Raw genomic sequence first — 17,862 nt, forward strand, 5'->3', positions numbered from 1 at the left:
GCTCAAAGATACAAGTAATGAATAATTTACTTGGTGGCACACTACTGAAACGTACGGCCCTAACCTAGGCAAAACAAAAATAAAACTGAAATTAGAAAAGAACTGAAACTCACTAAGTACTGAGTGAAGGTATGTTAAGAGATTTAGCAATCTACTCTCTCCCCAGAAGTAGGCAGAGCAGCCCCCCAACCATTCACCCACTCACCCCCACCCGCAGTCAAGCAACTAAGGACACTAATCAAAACCAAACAGGTTTTCCATGAGCCACATCGAAGCATCGCAGGCTGTCTGTGGGGAAAACCATTCGCCCCGGTGGACACTTCTGAACGGAACCGAATCATGCAGGGGAGAAACATTATGAAATCAGTGCACACATCACCCTGGAATGGAATTTATCTTTACTCTGCGCCACACCGCCTGGACTGAAAAATGTGGTCTAACAATATTTAAAGAACAGAGAAAATACTTGACAGAAACCAAAACAGTGACCTGAAATGACTCCAGAGGGCAGATGCCTTCCCCCCCCCCTCCGTGTAATCGATACTGTCAAGAATCAAAGGACACACTGAAATCATCTGAGGCCCCTCGCAGCACTGAGCTGATTTCCTCCAACACCCGACTCCCTCTAAAAGTCAAGCACACGGTGGCACAAACACAAAACACACCTAACATCCAAGGATTATTTATTGAGGAGCACGAACACAGGGGCTGTGGGGGACTCCATGATGAAATGTTACTGTCAGGCAGGCAACACCTTCCTAAATCCCCGTGGACTTCAGGAACTCAAGCGGCTAGTTTGGGACCCAAACACCTTGTCGCCAAATCTTTTCCCTCAAAGCGGTCCAGACACTCGACAATGGAGCAAGTCACGGGAAACTAAGGCGCGTTCGGGACTGGACTTCCCTGCGGGAGGCCAGGCACCCTGCAGCCATCAGGCCCAGGAAGAGCACAGTGAAGCCCTTTAAAAGCGGTCAGCGTGCCACCAGCCTTCCCGGAGTGAGAGTCTGGGTGGCGGTGGGTAACGTCGGGTCACTTCCTCTTCCTTTAAAAAGGTCAAAGACCGGGAAGCGCCCGGTGTAACATTTCCTCCTCGGATCGCGTTCCACCACAAACCACATCACAACTCCCCCCAAATCGCTTCGGAAACCTTAGCCAGGGGGAGTGCTTGCTGCCAACGTGCACCGGGGACTTCACAGCCGACTTACCTCCGAGACGAACGGCTTCTTTGCAAACAGAAATTTTACCGACAAAGTTTATTATGTTATCAGGAAGGCTAGGGGAACCGCCCCCCACCCCACGCCCGGGCCCCGCTGCAAGGGGCGCGGAAAAGGGAGGGGGGGTGAGGACGACATGAGGGTGTAGTCTTCACAACAATCCCAGAAAAGCCTTCCTGGCAGGGCTGAGCCCGGGCACCAGCAAATTCTGCCTAATAAAGGGGGACGGGGGTCTAGGGGAGGCGGCGGCGAGCAGGGGGCCCCCAACTCTCGCAGGGAAGGACCGCAGAACCATCGCCGAACGTGGCGAGTTTTCACATTATTGCAGCGAGTCGCGGGGTCCCCCGCAGTACTGCTGTCGGGTACCCCAAAAGCTCCGGCCAAGCCAGGCGGGGGCTGGAGGGGCACCCCTTTCCTAGCTGTGCTGTGGCGGCGGGCAGGAGGGTACCCCGGAGGCTACCGGCCCCCAGGTCAGCGGCGGGGAGAGCCGAGGGGCCCGGCGGGAAGGTGAAAAGGATACTGTTGGGGCGCCTGGGTCTGGAGGGCCCTGATGTTCGGGTGAGGAGGGGCCGCCGCCGCTGCCGCTGCCGCCGGGTGAGGAGGCGGTACCGCTGCTGCCGCCGCCGCCGCCGCTCCGGTGCCGGGTCCGGTTCCTGCTGCAGCCGCTGAGCCTGATTTCAGAGCCGGTTTCTGCGGTAAACTCATGGCAAAGCGAAGCCACCAACCCCCCCAGAGCGGGACCGGGCGCGCCGGGGTGCAGGGGCCGGGGGCAGCGGGGGGGCGGGATGGGGGCAGACCCGGGGAGGCGGCGGGAGCGGGGGGTCGGGGGAAGCCTGGGAGGAGGAGAAGGGGGCCGGGGCCGGTCACACACGCCCGCCGCCGCCGCCGCTGCCGCCGCCGCCGCCGCCGCCGCCGCCGGCAGCAGCAGCCGCCCCGCGGGCCAGCACCACCGGCTGCCGGTCTCCGTGACAACGCGACCCCAGGGGGGGGGCCGGACCCGGCGGGGGCAGGAGGCGGAGAGACCGGACCTTTCACGGCAATATCCTCATGGGCCGGCGGCGGGGGGTCTTTATCCCCCTCCCCGGGGGAAGCGGCGCCCTTCTCGGTAGCGGGGCTCAGGCGATGCCGGCGGATTTTCTTCACTCAACGAGCAGAGCATCCAACATGGCGCTGCGGCCGCCTCCAGCAGTCCGGCAGGACGGCCGCTCGGAAAACTTCGGGCCTTTTCGGAGAGGCTCGGGAGGCCGAGGGTGGGAAGCCTCTTCGGCTCTTTCCGGAGATGGCTGGCGATCGGGATTCTTCGGAAACACTCGGAGGCGTCTTCGGCCGCCCTTCGGGAGCTCGCTGGAGCTGGCTCGCTTCCTCAGAGCCAACAATCGGCTAAAGCGGGCTTCCCAGGCTCAGGGCAGCGGGGGTGCGGGGCGATGGGAGAGACCAAAGGCCAGGGCTGGTGTACGAGCGCCACCCCCTGCGTCCCAGCCTCGGAGAACAATGGTAATGGCCCTGGACCTGCGGTCCGCAGAGCCCTCAGGCTTCGAGGCGAGAAACCCCCGATCCCGAGCCTGGAACCGCTTAGCCAACGTGCAAGCTGGTGGGTAGGAACCCTGCCGGAGTTCTGAGCCTAACAAATACCACCCGCCAGCCCTTAACGACGCGCTGCCCGACCATTATGTCGACATGACACGCTCACAGCACTCTGAAGGGGGAATGGAATGAGGAGCCCCGCGTCTAGAGAACACGGAGGATCAAAGAGGAAAAGTGACGGAGCCAAGGTCACCCAACCCTGAAAAGGCAGAGGCAGACCTGGAACTAAATTCCATCTTCTGAATGAACCCTGCTGCCTCCCAAGTTGGCTTGGGGGGGCTTCACAAGCCCACCTTATCTAATCACTCACCTGGACTAAGGGTTCTGTGGGTGGATTCTAACCTCGGCCTACCCCAGGACCTGAGTGCCCTAGGCCGCCAGCCACTATCAGCTCTACCACCCTACCCCACCCGCGGTGCCCTATGCCGGAGAAACAATGTTTGATGAAGGCCTTTTCTCCCCACCTGAACTAATTCCCCCCAACCCATAAGGGCTTTCTCCCGGGCACAGCCAGTCACCTTGAACTGAGGGGGCTTGTGAGACCAGGCATGGGCACTTCTCCGTTACCACATGCAGTCCTGTGAGAAAGCCATCAACTCGTTTTACAAATCCTCACACTTGAGCAAATAGAGGCTCAGAATGGACAGAGGCTTTCCCACGGTCACAGGGGGAGTGTAGTTGGCAGAGCCGGTGTTAGAGCCCAGTTCTCCTGACCCCTGCCCCACGCCTTCATCCTGCCTTTCAGCTTTTGTGACAATCCCAGAAAACTCTACACAGAGTGGATTCTTCCATCATGGCAGCCCTGGGAACTCCAAAGGGCGCCTGGAAGAGGGTGATGCCAGCTCCTCAGATGGCATCTCTCTGACCACCAATCCAGCCACCATTGCTGGCATTAAAGCGGAAAATTTCCAGACTGGGTGACAGGAGTTACTTCATGCTCTGGAATGCTGAACTTTGTGGATTTGTAACACTTAATTATTTAGGATTAGATTGTCAGTTCCTAGCCTGAAGTAAGGAGCCCTGGGCAGAAAAGCCTTCCTGGGCAGAAAACCCCAAGGTCAACAGTTAGGACTCTACCAGCCCCATCAGCTGCCATAAACAGCTACAGAAGCCCAAAGTGGGTCCTGCTACCCACCCTTATAGGGTCACTGAAGGTTGGCAGTTTGAACCCACCAACCACTCTTTGAGAGAATGAGTGACAGCTTTGGAAAGGTGGGGGTCGCAAGGTGGCTATGTTTCGGAAGTAACTTGATGGTCACTATGAGTTTGGTCTGCTTTGGTTTGTGGTGTCCAGGCAGGATGTCCCTGGGCGGTGCAAAAGATTAAGCATTGACTTTGGGGATCAAACAACCCTTTCACAGGGGCCCCCCGATTCATAACTAGCAAAATTACAGTTATGAAGTAGCCACGAAAATATTTTATGGTTGGGGGGTCACCACCACATGAGTATTAAAGGGTGGCGGCATTAGGAAGGTTGAGAACCCCGGTTCTATACCTATTCTTTTTTTTTTTTTTTATACCTATTCTTCTATCATGGATTTCTTTTTCAATTTTATTTCATGGATTTCATTATTTAAAAAATAAACCAGATCAGACGCTTTATTTTACTTCTTAAAATATGATGGACAAGTTTCATGTCAACACTTACAGAACTACATCTAGAAAAATACATATATTTATATATATGAGTATTTTCTACAAAGGGATATTTGTTTCCATTTTATTTTTGTTATTGTAAACACTGGGGAAAGAAATCTCCTTAAACATAAAACAAAAAGAAGAAGAAGGTTAAGTGCCAGGCTACTTACAGCTAAGGTTGACAGTTCGTGCCCACCCAGAGGGGCCTTGGAAATAAGCCCTAACACTGGACTTTTGGAAGATCACCAAAAAACTAACAACAGCAACCATCAAAAACTCCCTGCCACCCAGGCCATTCTGACTCCTAGTGGCCCCTGTGCATTTCTGAGGGGGTAAATTTTCACAGGGGCAGAGCAGCTGGTGGGTTCACACTGCAGACCTGTGGTTAGCAGCCCAACTCATAAGCCACTCCTTCGCCAGGGCTCCCTCTGGAAAGTCTTCTCCGTGAAAAACCCCCGTGGTAGAGCTAGTTCTACTAGGTCCCTAAATTCCTCATCATGTTTAGAGACCTCAGACTCCCTTTCCCAAGCTCCTTCCTAGGTTAGACTTCTCATTCAAACCAGGGTGATAATGCCTGATAATTGCGTATTTATTTATTTTACTTATTTGTATTCCCTCTTTTAAAACCGATAGATCTTGGACAAAAGAAGGAAAGAGTCCCTGATGAAATGCTGGTCACCTGCAGTCAACCCAGCAGCTTGTGGGAAGTAAAGCCTAAAAAGATTAAGTGTGCTGTCTTCATCCAAAAGCATAGCTCTGCTTACCACCTCCCCAGTCACTGCCACCGCGTGACTCTGAACAGAGTGGGACTATTGATAACTCCAGGACAGCCAAAAACATCCCCTTTCTCCCTGGTGGGTTTCACCTGCAGACCTGGTGTTTGGCACCCACGATATGCCACCAGGGCTCCTTGCCTACTCACCCAGCAGCTAATGTTGATTAAGCACCTACTGTGTGTTAACCTTTTTTAGACTCAAGGATGGTGAGACTTCATCTCACATACTATGGACACGTGACCAGGAGAGACAAGTCCCTGGGATAGACCCAGTGCCTGCAACAATGGACTCCAACCCAGCAAGGGTGGAGCCGGACTAAGCAGTGTTTTGTTCTTCTAAATAGGGTGGTTGCGTCGAGACCGACTTGACAGTACCTAAGAATGCCAAAACGTGCCAACGTAAGGTCCTTGGTGGTGCTGAAGGTTAAGTACTAGGCAGGTGTACTTCCACACCCCCAGAGTAAGATGAGACAATCTGCTCCCATAAAGATTCACAGTCTTGGAAACCCTAAGAAGCCATTCTGTGCCCTCTGCCCTTTAGGGTCATTGCGAATCAGAATCGACCTGATGACAATGGGTTTATGTGCCAAGCCACACCTCTGCTAAATAGTTTGTTATATTTGCTCTAATTTCCTACTCCTCTCTCTCCCAGCTCTGGGCCCTTCCGCCCCTGTTCCAGACAACTCGGCAAGAGTTAATATCCCATCTACAAAGACCCTGATGTCAAACAGTGTGAAGCAGCTTGCCGATGACTTTGGGGTCTAAACCTAAGGCATGTGACCCAGATCCAATTGCCACATTCAGCATGGCAGCCTGAGGTCACTGGCACTGTCGGCAGGTGAAGCTGATTTTGCCTCTCTGCCGAGTGTCCTTATTATCTTCAAGACGCCATCCAAATCCAAGATTCTTCAGCATCTGCTTTCTGCCTTCTGCCATCTTCCACTCCACATCCAGAATCGCAGCCACAATGAAGCCGTTCTCCCCAGAGGCAGGCTGCTCCCACTACATGTTGCTCTCCCATTAGCCAAGCGGCAGCGAGCTCTTGCCCGGGCTTCATTCCTACCTCCTGCAGGTAGTCTGTCCTTCCTCCCCAGGCTGCTAGGAGCTAGGTACTCCTCCTCTAGAATCCTTCTGCCCTGAGTGGCTAACTCTCAGGGCACTCCCAGTGCTGAGGGATTAAGAGGTCAGTCATGGGAGTCATGCAGGTTGCCTGACTTAGTGTCTCAGCCTTGCCATTCATTAACTTTATGACCTGGGGGAAATCACTTAACCTCTCCAAGTCTCAGTCACTTCATCTGTAAACCTAAGTTCTAGTTCAAAGACTTATCATGAGAAAGAAGACAAAAAATATAAACCACCTACCTCAGTTACTGGCTCAGAGTAATTCTTGGGTGCATTTTAGCTATTATTTTTCATTTACATGGAGACTTATTAGTTATTTCAAAAACCTGCAATATCTAATCGGCTGTCATCAAGAACAGAACTCTGCGTCATAGGGTTTTCAGCCATAGATTGTCAGGCCTTTCTTCCAAGGCACTTTGGTGGACCTGAACCTCCAACCGTGCTGTAAGCAGCTAAACAATTAACCATTTGCATCACACAGTCTCCTCACTGACAGCTGTTGTCCTGTGCCTTTGAGTCCACGGTGACCCGGTGACCCTATAGGACAGAGGAGAGCTGCCCCACTGGGTTTCCTAAGCTGCAGTCTTTTCAGAAGGAGCCTTGGTGGCACCGTGGGCCCCACCCTGAGCTGCTAACCACAAGATCTGTAGTTCGAACCTACCAGCTGCTCCGTGGTAGAAAGAGAAGACTGTCTATTTCCATAAAAAGTTACCATTTCAGAAACCCGAAGGGACAGTTCTACCCTGTCTCATAGTGTTGCTGTGAGTCAGAATTAACTTGATGTTGGTGAGTTTGGTTTTGAGCTTGACGTCTTTGGGGAAGGAGATTACCGGCTCTGTTCTCCCTGAGGGCTGCTGGTCTATTTGAACCTTTCAATTAGCAGCCGAGCACTGACTCACCCAGGACAGCAGATGGAAGGTTTGGTGAATGAAGTTGCCAGAGGATTTCATGTTGCCCTAGAGGAGGACAGATCCCGGAGCCCACCAGGGGAGTGTGGTAACTTTGGCCAGACCTCCAACGTTCCCAGAGCTTACCACCCTGCCTCTGGCTGACACCTATATCCCGCCCCGGAATAAACACACTACTTCACCTTCACTCCAAGAGCCAGCAGACATTGTATGCCATCTCCTCACTAACCACCATGGCTCCTTGTCGGTTCACTAGCATTGGGGCCAGCACCCGGGGCTTGGAGTAAACTGGAGACGAACCTGTGGCTTGTCCAGTCAATTCCAGTGGAAGGGAACAGGACTGCCCTCACGGGTGTCCTGGACTGTGGTCTGTGCTCCATTTTTCCATGGAGGTTCTATTGGGCTCAAACCACTGACACCGGTTGCAGCCAAGCACGGAGCCATGATGTCACCAGGGTTCCTTCGGGGCTCCGCACCCAAACCAAGCCCACAGCCAGTATGTCTGTTCCGACTCAGAAGGCCCCTCTGTGGGTCAGAGTAGCGCTGCTCCTTCAGGTTTCAGAAGCTGTAAATCTTCATGGGAGCAGCCTACCACGGGTTTCACTTGAGGCTTCGAACTGCCGACCTTTCCGTTGGCAGCCCCACACGTAGCCCACTGGGTCACTAGGGCTCCTTAATGCCATGATTTGCAGGGTTCCGGGGACAGTCTTCACAAAGCAAGTGAATCTCTACTTTCCATGGCCTGAGGTTAAAATTCACACACGACAACTTCCAAAAATAGTGTGGCCAGCTGGGGATCTTTAGCTCCCAGAGGAGCTGACCGTTTTAGCATAAAAACAAAACATAGTATGTCAAGAGATGTTATCTTTATTAGCCAGAGAGGGTCTTCTTGGGCACCAGGTGCTGCACTCTGAGACATGCAAACACCCACCCTGGGCCAAAAGCATGGACCGGGACGGTTCAAGATGTCAGCCTTGGAGGTAGAGATGACATGACGACCAAGAGGTTGAAAAGAGATAAGCGGGGGAGGGAGAGGGCCCCGGGAGACCAAGGAAGGAGAGACTACCTGAAAGACACCCGTCAGAAGTGGATGTGGATGGAAGACACAAAGTTCCCAAGGGAGAAATAGAGAACTATTTGACTCCGCCCTGGTACTGCAAGTTTGGTCATAATGGGCCTCAAAGGCTCTTCGGGAAAAACCCGTGACAGCAGCCTCGATGGCAGGGTGGCACGTGGTGGTGGTGGTGGTGAGGGGTCCTTTCAAAGGGCCTGGCCTTGGAAGCCCCATATGGAGGCCATCCTTACACACTAGCTATCAGGACCCTAAGCGGGTTTCCCCCCACTTCTCTGGGCAAATCGCAAACAAAGACAGGAGGCTTTCCTTTAAGGGATTTGAGCAAGAGTGCAAGGAACCCTCCACAGACCCTCCTTCCCTCTCTGTCCCCCTCCTTCTGGGCCAGTCCCACCCCCTCTGACTTGCGGCTGCTCTCCCTTCTGGGGCTCTGCGCCCTTTGGCCACACACTGTCCGTGGTGGTGGGTTTCCACCCCGGAGTCTCTGGAGCTGCGTGCAGGATAATGCTCAGCTGCTAGCTAAAAGGTCAAGGTTCGAGATGCCTTGGAAGAAAGGCGTGGTGATTTGATATCAATTTCATCTCAGCAAAAGTGAGAGGGCAGTGTTCCATCGTGTAAGATGAACAAATGTTTGATCTTAAAAAGAAAGAAAGGCAGGCTTGGGAACTACTTCTGAAAACACTCCAAAAAAAACCCAAAACAAACCCAACTCACTGCCAACAAGTCGATGCCAACTCATGGTGACCCTATAGGACAGGCCCCTGGCAAGTTTCTGAGACTAATTCTTTATGGGAGTAGAAAGCCCCATCTTTTTCCACCGAAGCAGCTGATGGTCTTGAACTGCAGACCTAACAGCAGCCTAACCTCTAATCATTACTCCACCAGAGCTCCTCTGCAAACACAGCTGTTGAAAACACAGTGGAACCCAGCTCTATCCGGACACCCATGGAGGTAACCACGCCGTCCTTCTGCACTCAGTGGGGCTTCAGCTAGTTCGGCTTCAGCAGGGTGGGAGAAAACCATATGCGTTGCCATGGTGTCAGACTGCCCTTCAGAGACGACCTTCCCAAGGGTTCAGAGATGGAAAAGGACTTTCTCAAGAACATACCGCAAGGGATTGCAAATCCAGGGCTGAAACTCTGACCCCCCCCCCACCAACCAGGCCAAAGTATGTTTCCCACACCAATCCTATCCTCTCATTAAGAAGTAGGGCACTCCAAGGGTTTAAGTGGAGAGCAAATGCTTTGAAAATGATGAGGGCAATGAATGTACAAGGGTGCTTTACACAATTGATGTGTGTATGGATTGTGATAAGAGTTGTATGAGCCCCTAATAAAACATTAAAAAAAAAAAACATAGGGCACTCTTGCCATGCCAAACATGGGCCCCTGGAATCACAGGGGCTTCCCCCATGGGCCTTTGGAATCACAGCCCACCTTCACAATCCATTGACCAGGTAGTTACTGAGGGACACCTATCTGCCAGGCATTGTACTAGGTCACCCCTCAGCTCAGAGCCCCTCACTGTCTTCCCTTCTCCATTGACCTGTGCCCTCACCTCCACTTCCCTGAGCTTCTGCCCTACCTTGCTCCCTGCTCAGGCTCTGGCCTGGTTGCTGGTCCTTTAAAGGAAGTGCTTTCCTGCCTTAGGGTATTAGTTCTTGCTCTCTGCCAGCCTTTCTCCTACCATGCCAGCATCCCCTGGCCTCCTCGCTGTGCTTTGCTTTTCTCTACCACATGGGTCACAAGGAGTCATGGTGGTACTGCAGTTAAGCACTTGGTTGCCAATCCAAAGGTCAGTAGTTTGCACCCAGCAGCTGCTCTGTAGGAGGAAGACATGGCCCTCAGCTCTACAACAATGTCCAGCCTTGGACACCCCATGAAGCAGCTCCATGCCACCTGGAGGTTCCCTGGGTTGTGACAGCCGTGGGTTTGGCCTTTATCGCCGCTTGACATATGACAGTATTTCCATGCCCATGAGTTTATGACCCATCGCTTCCCTCTAGAACAGCAGTTCTCAACCTGTGGGTCCCGACCCCTCTGGGGGTCGAATGACCCTTTTACAGGAGTCACCTAATATATCCTGCATATCAGATATTTATATTATGATTCACCACAGCAGCAAAATGATAGTTATGAAAAAGCAATGAAAATAATTTTATGGTTGGGAGTCACCACACCATAAGGAACTGCATTAGGAAGATTGAGAACCACGGCTCTAGAAGGTTCGTTCTATAAAGGTACAGACTTGGATGGCTTGTTGTTGTATATCCAGGGTCTAGAATAGTGCTTGGCATGCATTATGTGCTTAATAAAGGTTTGATGAGCCCTGGTAGCATAATGGATTATTCATTTGGCTCCTTACAGCAAGGTCAACAGTTCGAAACACCAGCCATGCTTTGCAATACCAAGATGGGGCTTCCTGCTCCTGTAAAGATTTACACCTCAGAACCTAGAAAACAGTTCTGCCCTGCCCTCCAGGGTCACTGTGTTGGAATCAACTGGGTGACAGTGGGTATTGGCACAAGTTGTGGGGGTCCGTGAAGCCTGCCCCTCAAGTTGAATGTCGGCTGCCAAGATCATGTTTAGAAAATAAAACGATTAAATGCCATCCAAATGTGTCCAGTTTTCCTGAAGACACTGCTGCTTCCTACTGCTGGGGCCCACCGCCCTTAGGAGGTGAGCCATCATCAGGCCTCTCTTGTTGGGCTAATCACCTGGCAGGTTCAGGTTCAGAGGGCGGCTGCTGGGCCTGGCGCAGGGCAGCCTATGAGCTCATTGATAGTAGCTGTATGCCCGTGAGTGGATTTCAGCTCACAGTGACCTTACAGAACAAAGTAGAACTGCTCCATAGGGTGTCCAAGGCTGTCATCTGTATGGAAGAAGATGGCCCCATCTTATCCCTGCAGAGCACTGGGGGGCTCCCACTGCCGACCTGCCTGTTGGCAGTCAAGTGCTTAACCACTGTGCCACCAGGGCTCCTTCTGACCTCATAGATGTCCAACTGTATTAGCAAGAATTACAACCCCCCTATCCCCCCACCAAATCCACTGAACTGCCCTGTTACTGATAAACCTGCTCTCCCCAACTCCAGGGACTGGGGCCAGGAAAAGAGCTCCTCTACTTTCCCTGCAGCCCTGCCCGGTATGAGCCAATGAACCCACGCCATCCCTGTGTGCCCCTTCAGATCTGGAAACCATAGCCTTCTACCCAGGGTGACCCAGCTTTCCCCTGGCCATTGTCGAGCCTGATGCCACTGCAGCATTCTGCCAAGCTCTCTATCTTGGGAAAATGCTAGACTGGCCCCTCCCCATCCAGTGACTAGGAGAGGAAGCTGAGTTTCCAGATGTCCACAGCTGGCGCCAATCTGCAGCCTGGCTCCCACCATCTCCGTGGGAGCTAGCCTGCCAGGACGGCCTGGCAGCACTCCTGGCACCTGGGAAGAGGCTGAAGCACATTACTGTTCTCTGCCTTAGCCACTGGCACGAGAATGAAAAGGATAGCAGCAATTAGAATTCATTCTGCAGATGAATGGTTTTTGGTTTCCCAAATTTGGTAATCGTGCCCTTTTTCCAGTGCCCCCTCCACCCTCATTGCATACCTTCCCCTGAAATGGAGAAGCCCAAGCAGTCCGTCCGTTCGTGCTGCAAATGTATTAGAGGGAATCCAGATTCTCAGCCAGGTGACTTACACCTGATCCTAACTGGCCTTTTCCTATCCCTGCAGTTTAGCACAACCCACTGAGATGCACCCTGAAGAGCCATGCATGTTTTTGTCTCCAAGCCCTTCCATATGCTGTTCCCTCCACCTGGAATACCTCCTGCTTTGGATTGCCTAGCAAGTTCCTACTCATCCTTCAAAACCCAGCTCAAGCATCATTTATAGAACAAACTTCCCTTGGTTCCTCCAATCAGATTTAATTGGTGGCTCCCTTCTGCTACTTTTGCGCTGGGACATTGTTTTCTGTGATTCTATCACACTGTTTTAACCCCTTTGTGAGCCATGGGATAGATAGTCCCCACTTAGTTGTCCATCCCTAGGGTTTAAAAGGAATCTGCTAGCCCACTTTTAGTGTGTGCTGCCATCGGAGGGAGGACTGTATAATTGTGTAAGTCTAAAGAAAGGGGCTTCATCCCACCAGCCTCTGCACCAGAGGGTACTCCCCCAGACCCCACCAAAGGACCTATGTGCCCCTCGGATTGTATCACAATTCATAGTACCTCAAGAAGAATTCCTTTTCATTTCATCCAAAATGTTTCAGTCTTATAAGGGTTAAACTTACTTAGCATAGTGTCTGGTATGTAGTAAGTATTCCATAAACATTTGCCTATTTAGTTCTTCTATGAAACTGGAAATGGCTTGGGGAAAAGAATCATGATTTGCTCTTGAATATAAAGAAATTAGAAACCTCTGTCATTCCATCCCATAGTCTGGCCGGCTTTCCGTGTTGGCAACAGAAGCAGTAAGTTACATTCTTGCTCTTTTCAAGCCAAAGTGTCAGAAAGGACCACTCCTTGGCTTTAAATAAATGTAAAACACCCACACTGACTGTCAACCCTGCTATCCGTGCCAGAGTCCCCTTCTCCTCTCTCACTTGGAATGACCTGTGCCGTGGCTGGGCCCAGCTATGGCAGGGACTGTGATTTTTCCATCCAGTACCCCTCACAATGCTTCGTAAACAGTGGAGAGGTGGGTGTTGATTGCGTTCCTGAGTGCACCCCTACTCTGGAAGTGTGTGTGGGACTGGAGTGTGTGTGCCCGCGTGTCAATATTATCAGTAGTGTAGCACATGCTCTTCCATAAGGTAATCACCTTCCCTTTGGTGGTCTGATGTGAACGGCCAAGCAGCGGAAAGGGAGGTTTCCTTGGGATGGGGCTGCCTTCAGTAGCTAAAGGGTTATTGTGGCGAATCTCTCTCCTAAGCCTGCACTGTTTTTATGCCTGACCTCTGACCCTTGGGCCATAAACCCCAGAAGACATCCGTCTGCTGGCTGTTCTACAGATCTTGGAGTCACAGTCCCAGCAATCCCGTGGATTTAGGACTTGCCAGCCCCGACACTTGTGTGAGCCATATCCTTGAAATAAATCTTAATATATGTATATATATGTATGTGTATATGTATCTCTGCGTGTGTCTCGTCTCTCTGTCTATCTCACTGAGTTTGCTCATCTAAAGTCATACAAAGGATTTCAGAGTGCCCTCTGTGCACTTGGGAGAATAGCTATCTGCATGCTCCTGACATCGTAACTGGGATATACAGGAGGAGGGCCCAGAGCAGGGCACACAGTAATTGTTCAATGCAGGTTAGTGATTCAGGTAGAAGTCTGACTCATATTCATGAAATGCCTACCTAATGACTTTCTAGGGCTGGGATCTTCGTTAAATCATTTCTGCCTCTGGGTCTTCATTTCTCTCATCTGCGCAAAGGGAATGAGAGCCATCCAGTGCCCCCCCCCCAAAGTTGTGAGGTGGGAGGACCTAGCACTACACACCTAGGTGATCTTCACTACGTGGGGCTCCTCTGACCCCCTCCTTCTTCTCCACCTCTGCTGTCACACACCTGAAGCTCTTTACACCAGACCAAAACCAAACTCATTGCCACCCAGCGGATGGTAGTAACTCATAGTGACCCTCATAGAACAGAGTAGGACTGCCCTGTAGGTTTCAGAGACTGGGAATCTTTGTGGGAGTAGAAAGCCTCAACTTTCTCCTGAGAAGCGGCTGGTGGTTTCAAACCGCTGACCTGCTGTTGGCAGCCCAGTGTGCAACCCCCACACTGCCGGGGCTCCACTTACAGATGTAGAGCCACATGCAGCTCTCATGCATGGACAAGCCTATCTCCCACGGGGCTCTGTGGCTGTAGTATTGCAATTGGGGCTGTTGGCTGCTTCCAGGCCAGGTACAGACTTGACCACAGTGGCCTTCTACCAGATAGGCTTTGGAATATCAGAATAAGGGCTGGCAAACTAGGATGTCCAATACCAGCGTGTGCTACCCAGAAACCTCATGGACTTGACCACCATTGCCGATGCCACCCAACCCGCCGCTCCATCAACGGCATCTCCTTCCCGTTGCCTGTTGTGAGGCGTCATTGAATGGCACTCCAGCAAAGCAATGACAGGGTTATTAGCAACTCGGCTGTTAATAAAGCACGAACGAAATCTCCAGGGCTCTTTTAAGAATGTGAAACTGTGAAGAACGTTACTGAATGAATGTTCTTCCCAAAGCACCTATTTAAGAGCTTAGCAGACGCACTCAGTGTCGACCCAGGGCGCCGTCTGTCCTGAGCTGGAAGCGTGTTTGGACAGCAAGCACGTCACGGTCACCACCAAGCTCACCGTTTCCGTTTCCACCTGCAAAGGACACTGGGCGGGTTTGGGCAATGAGCAGTCACTGACAGACTCCCAACTGGGGCCTTGCCAAGGAGCCAGGTAACTAACTGGGGGGTCCCTTCTCCCAGGATGCACTTCTGGTGCCTCTGGTGGCTCCTCTCAGGTTGCTTTGAACTAAAGCTGGTCTTTCCGTGGGGAGCGGTGAGGAGGTATTTCAGAAAAACCTGTGCTAAAGACTCAGGTTCTAGAGTCTGGTTGCTTGGATCAAATCTCAGCATGTTAGCTGTGACATCTCTCTGTTCTGGAGTCTCTTTCCCTGTAAGATAGTAATGATAACATCGATCTCATAGGACTTTTTTGGGGGGTTATCATTTTTTGGGGGGTTCTTACAGCTCCCATAACATTCCATACATCAATTGTATAAGCATAGCTGTACTTATGTTGCCATCATCATTTCCAAAACATTTTCTACTTGAGCCCTTGGTATCAGCTCCTCTTTTTCCCCTCCCTCCCCACCTTCCCACCCTCATGTATCCTTGATCAATCGTATATTGTTAGGACTTTCTAATGAGTACACGAACAAATGCTGAGAGAGCGCCTGGAGGCCGATTGTGGGTGGGTTGGGCGCCTTTGAGTTCCTTCAGCTCCTTAAGACATCCCATCCCATCCCGACAGACATCGTAAGCTGTCGCCAAGCACATTATGAACCGACTCTTGCATTGTGAGTGAATGTAATGCCATGGGTAGATGAGGTGGGTCAGCCTCCTAGCCACCATGGACTCTAGCCATGCCTTGCTTCCTCTCTGGAGCTCAGTATCTTGCCGGGCTTGATAATAGTTAACAATGGTTAACAAGGTTGACTGACCCTAACGGTTAACTGGAGGATGCTGAGAGATCCCATCTGCCGAGTGCGCCCCCCCCCTCACCCCCCAACACTTCCCCTGGCAGAAGCAGGCCCAGAGGAACTACTCGCTGGATCCCCCTGCTCGCCCTCTTGCTGGCATTCTGCCCCCCTCCCGGCTCTGGCACTGCCCACCAAGTTCCAAAGTGGCTGCTGCAGCTGTCACTTCTGAAAATACATGCCCTGGCTGCTTTGTCTTTCCACACAAGTCTTCCCCAAACAACTTAAACATTCCTGAATCAAGGGCCCGAGAAAGACAAAAGGCCCAAGCTGACCGCTCTGTGCCACTAGGTTGGTGAATGTCCCAGGGGATCTTGCTCCGCCAGTCACTGTGCTTGACATTCAGTTCTCTCAGTGAAATCCACGCATATCTGACAGGATCAATGAGAAAAATAGGCAGTGATGATCAAAAGGGCCGACAAAGGCTCTCGGGGTAACTCTCCCAGCAGGGACCTCCTGCCACACAAAAGTGCACGAAGGGGGCATTCCATGAAAGCGCCTCCACTCACAGGCATCCCTCATGCCCAGAGACACTGAAAAGCAGTTCCCATGACAACGCAGCGGCAAATGTTATATATAACCGTGTATGTGTGTGTGTTCCTGTGTGTGTACACAGCCGCACAGAGATGCACAAAAATAAACTCTTGGCACGATTTCCCCCGATTCCAAGCATAAGACAACCTGCGAGGAGTGACTGCTGGAGAAGAGGACAAAGAAAGCTTTGAACGGACACGCTTCCACCAGGCTGGCTCCCCAGCCTGCACCCCTGCTTCCCTGGGGCTTGTTGTCCCGCACCTGGGACATAGTAGATGCTCAATAAAGTTGTTGGCGCAGTGAAGAAGCGATGTGTGACGGGAGAGAAGTAGGAAGATGAGCGCACCCCGGCCTGCAGGAGAGGAAGTACCCCCCTCCCCACCCCCAGCATCTAAAGCAGTGGTTCTCAACCTTCCTAATGCCTCGACTCTTTAATACAGTTCCCCACGTTGTGGTGGCCCCCAAGCATCAAATTATTTTCGTTGGTCCTTCATCACTGTCAGTGTGCTACTCTCATGAAGCCTCATGGAAATAGCTGAGATGCAGGATGTATTTTCATTGTTACAAATGGAACATAATTAAAGATAATGAAAACATAGTGATCAATCACAAAACAATATGTAATTCTAGATACTGTGAAATATCTTTGTGTTTTCCAATGGTCTTAGGCGACCCCTGTGAAAGGCTCGTTCAACTCCCAAAGGGGTCGTGGCCCCCAAGCTGAGAACCGCTGATCTAATGGAATCTGTCCTGAGGTGTTAGCTGATCGTGGCAATTCAATATTTCAGAGAAGGGAACGTCGCCTGGTTGGGATGTGGGTCCACTGAGGGAGCTTGGAGTCAGCTCGCCTCATCGGGAATTTCTTCTGTTTGCGCTGACCTGACCGGATTGCATCTCTCTCGTGTTTTGGGGTGGTGAAACCTAGACTCTCTGCTAAGGAATCCTTTCTAAAGCCATGGCAGGAAGAACAGCAGTCAAAGCTGAGTGCCGGCCCTCAGGATTCACTAGGTGGGTATGTACTGAATGTGAGTCAGACTTCTACCCACATAATAAGCTGGCATTGAGGACTTTTGAAGCGCCAGCAGCTGTGCTAAAGACGGACATCACCTCATTGAACATGGGCAGCCTTTCGCGAGGTGTGCTCAGAGACCAGGGGGACTGTCTTGAACAAGCTCGTGGTTGGCGCGGGGGGATTGGCTCTCAGGTTGAGGTCACTACAGCACATGGCCTCTCTGGGAGAGGAGGCCTGGGGCTGGCCAGAGCAGGCTGGGCCATGCTGGGGGAAAGAGAGGCAGGGTTTGGTAGCTCCATTTAGCTCTCAAAAAATAACTAGTCCAAGTCCGCTTGCTGCGCGTAGGGAAGGGGCTGGCGTTCATGGAGTCGGGCTCCCAGCTCAGGATCCATCCGTTCACACATTGCCCATTCCCACAGCGCCTAAGAACAGGGAGGCTGCTCCGCCAGCTGGCAGAGCCTGAGCTGTCTTTGCGACCTAGGATGGCTCTTGTGGCTTGCTTGATACTGGAGACAGATGGGGGCTGATGCCAGGCGTAGACGGGTTCTAGATCCTCTGCTGGGAACACGTTTAAGAGCCGTAGCAAGAAGCAAGAAGCTGCTCCCTGGAACCAACCAGTCCCATGGAAAGCCCCGCGGCCTGGCGGCCTCCCTCTCCAACCTTGGCCTTTTGTCTTTGACTCTGCAGTGTGGAGAGGCCCTGCCCTGGAGTGCTGCCCCCCGCCCCCCCCTCGCGCGTCTCCCCACTTCCCCTCAGCCCTCAGTACAGCT

The 17,862-nt window shown here is 52.0% G+C and overlaps 1 protein-coding gene across 12 annotated transcripts in view; it reads right to left on the minus strand.

The window, feature by feature from the left end:
* EIF4G3 (eukaryotic translation initiation factor 4 gamma 3) overlaps positions 1–2,201 on the minus strand; it is a 382,761-nt gene extending 380,560 nt beyond the window's left edge. For 8 of the 12 annotated variants that reach the window (XM_075551768.1, XM_075551838.1, XM_075551777.1 and 5 more), the window contains exon 1: positions 1,735–2,201. In XM_075551768.1, the coding sequence (XP_075407883.1) occupies positions 1,735–1,919 (185 nt within the window). In that variant the 5' untranslated portion in view covers positions 1,920–2,201. The remainder of the gene's footprint in view (positions 1–1,734) is intronic. The other 4 variants (XM_075551819.1, XM_075551801.1, XM_075551847.1 and 1 more) reach the window with 2 other exon arrangements.
* Positions 2,202–17,862: the final 15,661 nt, after the last annotated feature.

This window comes from Tenrec ecaudatus, chromosome 1 (genome assembly GCF_050624435.1).
Source record: "Tenrec ecaudatus isolate mTenEca1 chromosome 1, mTenEca1.hap1, whole genome shotgun sequence".
Lineage (NCBI taxonomy): Eukaryota > Metazoa > Chordata > Mammalia > Afrosoricida > Tenrecidae > Tenrec > Tenrec ecaudatus.